Source organism: Mastomys coucha, unplaced genomic scaffold (assembly GCF_008632895.1).
Source record: "Mastomys coucha isolate ucsf_1 unplaced genomic scaffold, UCSF_Mcou_1 pScaffold16, whole genome shotgun sequence".
NCBI lineage: Eukaryota > Metazoa > Chordata > Mammalia > Rodentia > Muridae > Mastomys > Mastomys coucha.
The window spans coordinates 80,174,711-80,184,508 of record NW_022196898.1 but is presented as its reverse complement, the minus strand read 5'-3'; the positions used below and the strand labels follow the sequence as shown (position 1 = coordinate 80,184,508).

General features: G+C 39.2%; 1 protein-coding gene across 2 annotated transcripts in view; it reads right to left on the bottom strand.

The window, feature by feature from the left end:
- Positions 1–9,798, bottom strand: part of Tbck (TBC1 domain containing kinase) — a 153,758-nt gene that overhangs the window by 69,214 nt on the left and 74,746 nt on the right. For both annotated transcript variants that reach the window (XM_031375551.1, XM_031375552.1), the window contains exon 22: positions 9,400–9,561. In XM_031375551.1, the coding sequence (XP_031231411.1) occupies positions 9,400–9,561 (162 nt within the window). The remainder of the gene's footprint in view (positions 1–9,399; positions 9,562–9,798) is intronic.

The window sequence follows — 9,798 nt, the reverse complement described above, 5'->3', positions numbered from 1 at the left end:
GGAAAGGAGAAATTTACATGTAAATAAAGAAAATATCTAATTAAAAAAAAAAAGAAAGAAAAAAAAGAAGAATCCAATATGGGCCTGTATGAGTCTGACCTGTTTCCTGGTTCCTGCCAATCACACTCCCCTGTTCTGACAGGCATGTCATTCAACTGTATGCATACACTCAGAATCTATCTCACAGAAACACACAAAAGCCAAATGTTTAGAATTCCCTAAGTGGGGAGCCTAAATAACCGTTTAGCATTTCATTATACTCATGTGAAAGAAAAGTACTACCATTTTTTTATATCATTACAGAGTTAAAAGGCCTTCTTCTTCTATCTAAGCATTATTTACTGAGGCTTAAAATAAGTAGGTAACAGCTACTAAATGTTCATTATTCATGTTATACGTTCATGGTTTCAAATTGAGAAATTTTAACCTTGTATAATGAATAAAGGAAATCCAAAGTAGCCTTTTTAATGCTATGCTACATAAAGTTGTTTTTCCTCTATGTTATGTAATGAGATAAAAATATTCCACTTGACTATACTCTGCAATAAAGATTATATATACATATATATATATATTTATATATATACACACACATACACACACACATATATATGAAAATGCCATAATAAAACCCATTACTTTTATTCTAATTTGAAAAACGAAAGCTAGTAAATGAACCATGTACACATAGTACTTGATTCCTTATATTTTCCCATATCTTCCTCTCATTCTTAAAAATAATTTTTATTATTTTAACAAATGTGTGTGTGTAAGCATGAGTGCACAAATGTGAATCCACAGTGTACCTGAGAAGGTCAAAGGACAACTTGTAGAAGTGCACTCTCTCCTTCCATCATGTGGGTCCTAAAGATGGAGCCTGGGTTCTCAGGCTTGGCAGTAAACACATTTTGTGGCTGAGTCATCTTCCAGTTTCCCTAAAGGTATATTTTATATATTTACACTTAAGATTTCCAGGTTTAGCAAAACAAATGTAAGATATCCAGTCTTAATCAATGACTATTTGGATCATATTTATATTAAGATATTTATTTTAGGGTTGGCAAGATGGCTCAGTGGGTAAGAACACTGACTTCTCTTCCGGAGGTCCTGAGTTCAAATCCCAGCAACCACATGATGGCTTACAACCACCTGTAATGAGATCTGATGCCCTCTTCTGGTGTATCTGAAGTCAGCTACAGTGTTCTTATGTATAATAATAAATAAATCTTTGGGCCGGAGCAAGCAGGGACTGAGGGAGCGGGGTCAACTGGAGTGAGCAGAGGTTCTAAAAATTCAATTCCCCAAAACAACATGAAGGATCACAACCATGTGTACAGCTACAGTGTACTCACATACATAAAATAAATAAATAAATCATTAAAAAAAAAGTCAGCAGACCAAGCTTGCCACATGGCTCTAAAAAACCAGATATTTATCTTATTTATTATTTGAAATTCAAATTTAATGAGGCATACTGATTGTGACATGTCAGCTTATACTGAGATTTATGCTGTAACATAAAAGGAAAGCTTGGATCATATCAGTGTAAAGAATTATGAATTAGAAAACAGCTTAATTTTTTTTTGATGTAAAGGCATGTAAGAAAATAGATCAAATCTCGATTTTATCAAAAAGGTGTTAGAAGTCAAAAGAGCAAGAACTGAAAATCAGGAAGAACACACCCTGCCCTTCTCTTTGCTACACCAGACATCACCAAACTGCCTTGAGATGTATGCAGTTCCAAAACAAAAACCAAAGGTTCTCCATTTTCTCCTTCTCATTGTTCATTTCCATATTGGGTGTAAATAGGAAAATAATGAGACAGTATTAAGAGGCTTTCCTAGTTTAGCAATTTTCTCCTAGTTTTAGTAACTTGACTTTTAGTCCCTAAATATTTCTATGGTTTTCTTGTTTATAGACCATAGAAAATGAAGAGTTAAGCGAATTGCATAAAAATATGCTGTGGGGTTTGGTGAAAGGGCTGAGCGGAAGAAGTTCTTGCTGTCAAGCCTCAAGTCTCAGTTTCATACTCAGGGCCTACACAGTGGAAAAGGAGGACAGGCTCCTGCATCTACATGCATATCCACACGCACACACACACACACACACACACACGCACGCACACACATGCGCACCCCCCAAACATGCACACGCACACACGCACGCACGTGCGCGCACACACACACACACACACACACACGCATGTGCACATGCTGGCCTGGATCCCACACAGTAGCTGGAGAGAACTGACTCACAAGAGTGATCCTCTGATCTGGACACATATGCTGTAACCTGACAGAAGTATGTATGTACACATGTTAAGAATAAAGGTAAATAAATAAAGTGTTAAGTTAATGGTTCTGAAACACAACACTGAATAATTAAAAAGAAAACAGGTGCAGTTGATGAGTGAACACAGATCAGGACCTTCATCTAGCCACCTGTGTACCAATACACACGATACCACTGAAAACAGTAAGATGCTAACACCCTTCTGTACACCTAAGCTCAGAGCTCTTTAATATGCAGTATTATTGAACTAGAATGCCCTTAAAATAGCCATTAAAACTTTTACTGAAGAGAAGCTTAAAAATCTCCTATAATAAAACAAATGCTGCAACTAAGAATTTTTTCAGTCAAATGTTAATTCCTCCTTTCAAGCAGTATTCAGAACTGCACTTTAAACAGCAGTTTCCTTTAGTGTACACAATGTTTCTTTCCAAAATAGTTTACATGTTTCCATTTATTTCTTGTAATGTCTAAGTAACGGTTCAATTTCTGAGGAAGCTGAGTCCTCTAACGCAGACGTCCCAATTTCTTTCTATAGGTTCTAGGAAGAGCTTCCTTCTGACTCTAAACTCTCCAGGCTTTGCAGGTGCTCAGGGGTGCTGTCATCTGTACATTAAGAATTTGCTTGAGGGCTGGAGAGATGGCTCAGTGGTAAGAGAGCTGACTCTTCTTCTAGAGGTCCTGAGTTCAATTCCCAGCAACCACATGGTGGCTCACAACCATCTGTAATGGGATCTGATGCCCTGTGTCTGAAGACAGCTACAGTGTACTTGCATACATTAAATAAATAAGTAAATTAAAAAAATTTAAAACATGTAAAATAGTGTTATTGTAGAAGATTCTGTACAAGAGAATAACAATAGAATAAAAATAAACATCTCAGGTTACAGAAGTCCACTGTAAAATTCCTGCCATGTTGGTCTTACTGAGATAGACTCACCCTTGGAACTGCTTGTCCATACCCTATCCCCTCAGTGACAAGTGGATGCTACAGCAGCATGGCAAGGGGCAGAGCAGAAGCCTGACAGACCTCATCATGCTCCTTTGTCAAAGATCATGTGACGATAGCTGTGTGGCTTCGTTTCTGGGTCTTCACTTCTATTTCATTGATCTACCAGTCTGTCTCTGTACCAATACCATCCAGTTTTTATCACTATTGCTCTGTAGTAGAGGTAAGGGATGGAAACTCCCACAGAAGTTCTCTTATTGTTGAGAGTAGTTTTTGCTATCCTGGATTTTTTGTTGTTCCAAATAAATCTGAGAATTGCTCTTTTATCTCTCTGAAGCATTGAGTTAGAATTTTGATGGGGATTGCATTGAGTCTATAGATATGCTTTTGGTAAGATGGCCATTTTTACAATGTTAATCCTGCTGATCCATGAGCATGGAAGACCTTTCCATCTTCTGAGATCTTCAATTTCTTTCTTCAGAGACTTGAAGTTCTTGTTGTACAGATCTTTCACTTGCTTAGTTAGAGTCGCACAAAGATATTTTATATTATTTGTGACTATTGTGAAGGGTGTCGTTTCACTAATAACCCAGAAGTGCTCCTGTCTAAAGGAAATATGGAGACAAAGTGTGGAGCACAGAGAGAAGGAAAGGCCATTCCGAGAGTACCCCACCTGGGGATCCATCCCATATACAGTCACCAAACTTAGACACTATTGCTGATGCCAACAAGTGCTTGCTGACAGGAGCCTGATATAGCTGTCTCCTGAGAGGCTCTGCCAGAGCCTGACAGATAGAGAGGAGGATGCTTGCAGCCAAACATTGGACTGAGCATGGGGACCCAATGGAGGAGTTAGAGAAAGAACTTAAGGAGCTGAAGGGGTTTGCAACCCCATAGGAAGAACAACAATATCAACTAACCATACCCCAGAGCTCCCACGGACTAAACCACTGACCAAAAAGTATGCATGGTGGGACTCATGGCTCCAGCCACATATGTAGCAGAGGATGGCATTGAAGCACATCAGTGGGAGGGGAGGCCCTTGGACCTGTGAAAGCTCAATGCCCCAGTGTAGGGGAATGCTAGGACAGTGAGGTAGGAGTGGGTGGGTGGGTCGGGGAGCACCCTCATAGAAGCAGGGGGGAGGGGGAGGGGGTGGGGGTTTGCAGAGGGGAAACCAGAAAGAAGGATAACATCTGAAATGTAAATAAATAAAATAATAAAAAAGTAAAAACAAAAAATGCGTAAAAAAAGAGTCATTAGGGATATTTCCTTTTATCAGTTTTTATGCCAGCTGCATTTTGCATATTATTTTAGTAGTCATCACAACAGTGTAAGACATGCTACCATCACCTTACTGTTCATTATCAAAGGAAGTCAGGACCAGAACTCACACAGTGGGAGAATCCTGAGGCAGAAGTTCATGCAGAGACCATGGGGGAGTGATGCTTACTGGCTTATTTCCCATGTCTTGTGCTTGGTTAGTCTGCTTTCTTATAGAACCCTGGACTACAAAATCAGAAATGGTCAATCCACAATGGGCTAGACGCTCTACCTCAATCACTGATTAAGAAAATGCCTGACAGGCTTGCCTACAGCCTGGTCTTATAGAGGCATTTCTCCATTGAGACGTCCACCTCTGATGACTCTACCTTGGGCTAAGTTGACATAAAATGAGGCAGCACACGTGGCTGAAGTGCTGTTCTGTGCACATGGCTACTCTCACTCTGCAGGGCATGCTTTTTCAGCAGCATCACACTACAAGTTTCTCAGTTCACACAGGCTGAGCTTGGTGAAACTAGACTGGAACTCACATATGCCTTGACTTCTAAGCCTGTAGGTGCTGTCTCCTACAAAAACTATCTTAAAGCAAGAAAAACATATTTTTCCTAGTCATAGAAAATAATATCCCTGAAGGCTTAATTTTAAAGGTAATCTCTCATTAGTTTTCTCTAACAATGAATTCTTATGACAGTCACCTTCAAGAATTTTTAAAAACAGCTAAGAGGGAAGATTATAGCATTTATATTATTGAGAAGGCAGCACATTATATTTGAATAAAACATCAATTAGCATAATAATAGTATTAATAACATTTATAATTTATATCTTTATCTGTACTGATTTAACACAATGATCTATTGACAGAAAATTCTGTCATTCTCAGAGTTAGAGATAAGGAAATGGACAAAGAGATTAAGCCACTTCTCTTAAGTTTCTATTACTTAGTAATCCTCAGTGGGATTTTACTACAACATAATATATTTAGTGAGTTAAACTTAATGCTGATCCTGGCCTTAAAATTAGAAGTACAATATAGCTAGCCTATCTATCCTTTGTAGGTAGACTAAAATACAATTTGTTTCAAAAGTGTTTAACACTATTATCGTCTAATACTCTGAGTGTGTTAGTGTGTGTGTGTGTGTGTGTGTGCGCGCGTGCGCACGCGCATGCACGTGGGCACGTTGGTCTGCATTTACATTTTTGGGCTATCGATGGCTACTTCCAAAGTTCTTCAAGCAACTTTCAAGTTGGAAACTCAGTATGCTAAAAAATGAAGTTATTTAAGTCTACTTGAGAAAAATATCCCACCCAAGTGCAATATCATTAAAAAAAAAAACATGGGTCACTTAAGAAAGGGTAAATGCACTTCTCATTAGCCTTTCTCTGTAAGAAGAATCACATACAGGGAGTAAATAGTGATGAGCAAGAATAACAGCACAGTGGGTCAGGGTGTTGCCCATCAGTAGAGGCATTGTGGTTTCAAGGGTGAAGAGAGGGCTGCATTTCAACTACTTAGTTCTAACATATGTATGTGCTATGACTCTGCCTTCTGAGGTCTTTACAAACTGAGCTGTGTTAGCACTCACTGGTCACTAATTTGCCTATAAGCCATCATCACAGATGTTTTCACCAGCATTTATGAGAACTTTTATGATTGGAAGGAGAGCAACCAAGTTTACTAGATTTGAGAATATACAGTCAGCATTTCCAACATACTTATTTTTATAACTGACCAAAACATTCTTTTAATCCTGATCAATCATCCTCTGCTTGCGTTGACAAGCTGGGATGACAAGGAAACATCTGTGGGGCACAGACTGCTTCTGGGTTTGTGCAGTTGGCCTCTTTATTTCTACTCAGATCCAACCCCACAAGCACCATAAAACCCTGATATTTTACTATGTCCCAGAAAAAAATTTGAAAAATAAAGCCCAGAACTATTATTGCTTAATGCAAGAAATAGCTTATTTTAATTAAACTTGATACAATGGATGATGTTTTAATTTGTCAAACAGTGAGAAAAGTTTTAAATTATTCTAAATATTTTAAATTATTCTAAATATGTAGATATTTTTATTATTATTTTCCCTTAAAGGATGATGCTTTTTAAAAGATGGTAGAGTAGAAAATATTCACAAAATATAAACAAATGTAGGTGGCAGATTCTTTATTTCTCTTTAAGGTATCTAATAAATATATAACCTCAAAACTTTTGTTTCGTGTTCAGTGACCTTCTCTTGGACACTTTTAAATGCATTTTCTATTATTACATAGTTGTGGCTGCCTGAAAATATTGACATCATCAGTGGAACCAGGAATAAACACAGAAGCAGAAAATTATGAGAAAATGTAAAATTTTTGTATTAAAAAATGAAACAAGAAGCACTTAAAGAAATGTTCAATGTCCTTAGTCATTAGGGAAATTAAAAACAAAGTGACTCCAAGATTCCATTTTACACCAATCAGAATGACTAAGATCAAAAACTATATTGACAGCACATGCTGGCAAGGATATGGAGCAAGGAGAACACATCTGCACTGCTGGCAGAAGTGCAGACATGTGCAGCCATGCTAGAAATCAACTTGGTAGTTTCTCAGAAAATTTGGAATAGTTCTACTACAAGACCCAGCTGTACTATTCCTGGGCATATAAACAAAAGATGCCCCACTATACTACAAGAACACTTGGTCACCTATGTTCATAGTAGCTTTATTTGTAAAAGACAGAAACTGGAAGCAATCTAGATGTCCCTCAACTGAAGAATGGATAAAGAAAATGTGGTACATCTACACAATGGAATAATACTATTATTCAGCTATTATAAACAAGGACATCACAAAATTTGCAGGCTAATGGATGGAACTAGAAAATATCCTGAGTAAGGTAATCCAGACCCAGAAACTCATGCATGGTATCTACTCACTTATAAATGGACATGAAGTACAGGATAACCATGCTATAGTCTACAGACCCAAAGAAACTAAGTAATAAGGAGGGCCCAAGGGAGGATGTGTGAATCTCATTCAGAAGGGGAAACAAAATAATCATGGGGGTGGATGAATAGAGGGAACTGGGTAGGAGAGGAGGTGAGGAGAGGGAAGGGGATCAGATGTGGATGGGGAAGCAGGAGAGGGCCAGGATTGAGAATAGAAATCAGTGGGGGGCATCTCTGGGAAAATTGTAGACCTGGACTGGGGAGACTACAGGAGTCTATGAGGGTGACTCTAGCTGATTCCTTCCAGTGGAGGATATGGAGACTGAAGTGCCCACCTCCTATAGTCAAGCAGGACTTCCAGTGGAGAAAGGCGAATACCAATCCTCCCACAAAACCTTCAACCTAAAACTTATCCTGCCTTCAAGATGACCAGCAATAGAGTGCTGGCCTAACTTGAAACCCATCCAATGTAAGAAGGCCAACCCCTGACACTCTGCTACACTTGCAGACAGGAAACTAGCATAACTGTCTCCTGAGAGGCTTCATCCAGCAGCAGATGCGAACTGCTATAGAGACCCACAGCCAAACATCAGGTGGAGCTTGGAGAGACTTGTAGAAGAGTAGGGGATAGAACTGAGCGAGCTAGAGGGGTCAAGGACACTACAAGAAGATTTACAGAGTCAACTAATCTGGGCCCATGGAGGCTCACAGAGTCTGAACCACCAACCAAAGAGCATACATGGGCTGGACCTAGGCACCCTACATGTTTAGAGCAGATGTGTAGTTTGGTCTTCAATGTGGGTCCTCTAACAATCAGAGTGGGAACTGTCTTTGACTCTGTTGCTTCCCAATGGATCCCCTTCCCCTAACTGGACTGCCTGGTTGGGCCTCAGTGGGAGAGGAGGTGCTTAGTCCTGCTGGGACTGAATGTTTCTGGGGAAGGTTCCAAAGGGGGGCTTCCCCTTCTCTGAGGAAAAGAAAAGGGATAATGGGGGAAGGATTTGTTAGGGTGGGACTGGGAGGGGAGGTAGGGGGGACTGTGACTAGGATGTAAAGTGAATAATAAATTAATGAAGAAAGGCTTATTTTTATTTTATGTTTGAGTGTTTGCTTGCATGCATTCATATGCACCACATGTGTGCTTCATGCACACAGAGGTAAGAGGAGTGTACTGGATCATTCAGAACTGGAGTTATAGATGGTTGTTAGCCACCATGTGAGTTCTGGGAACCAAACCTGGGTTTACAAGAGCAGCAAGGACTCTTAAGACTCTTTTCTGTTCAAACTTTGTATCTTAACAACATTTAGCTTCTTCCATACCTAGAAGATGTATTCTATCTTAGGTAATCCTATAAACCTTATGTTTTCACTATTGAGAATGAAACCATCGTTGTCTTCTGTATTTCTGCATTGAAACACTCCTTCCAAGGGTTTCAAACTTCTTGTAAATACCTCATACAGCTTAGTCACTATCGTAATTACATAACATATTTCTATAAAGTTTGGGTTATTTTCATTTAAGGACAGTGTTTTCTCCTCTTAAACTTGTCAAGTTGTTACCAAGTAGCTGTGGCTAGAAGGGAACAAAGTTCCATGTGAATTACCATCCTTATATAAACCTATTTTCAAACACCTTCCTGAGTGGCCGTTGTTTACTCCCTATCAGCTAAAGATAAATGGACGGGTCCTAAGCAAAGGATAAATATGTTATTTCCACAGCCATGACCTTTTCCCCTTCTGGTGGCAGTACTGTGATGGAAATAATCCACAGTGGCTTAGTATGACCCAACTTAGCCTCTGCATTCCTAGGCTAGCAAAAAGCCCTGATTACCCTGACCATCAAAATAGGGTCCAAGCAGAATGGCTTTCTTACGTGGCTAAAGAGCACATTATTTTTATAGTCAAAATTGCATTTAGTGAGTCCTTCATTTAGACACATACCTGGTAAGTCAGAGAAGAGAAGGATGCATTCATTGAAGCCATTGGCCAAAAGACGGTCCCGCAGCTGCTGGAGGATGGCTACTCCAATGCAGAATGGGAAAGAGGAATTTCCAAGCAGTAATGTATCCCAGAGGTGGAAGATTTTGTGCAGTGGAAATACATCTGTAGGAAGTTTTATAAAGAATACTTAAACAAAATCCAAATTTGTCAAAAATACTAACAGCTGGATTACTAAATATATAATTATTATTAGGTCAAGGTTTTACTTAAGAGTTAATGTGTTAAGGTCTACTGATAAAATGCTTGACTGTGTGTGCTTGACCGTGTGTGCTTGTGTGTGTGTGTGTGTGTGTGCTTGTGTGTGTGTGTGTGTGCTTGTGTGTGTGTGTGCTTGTGTGT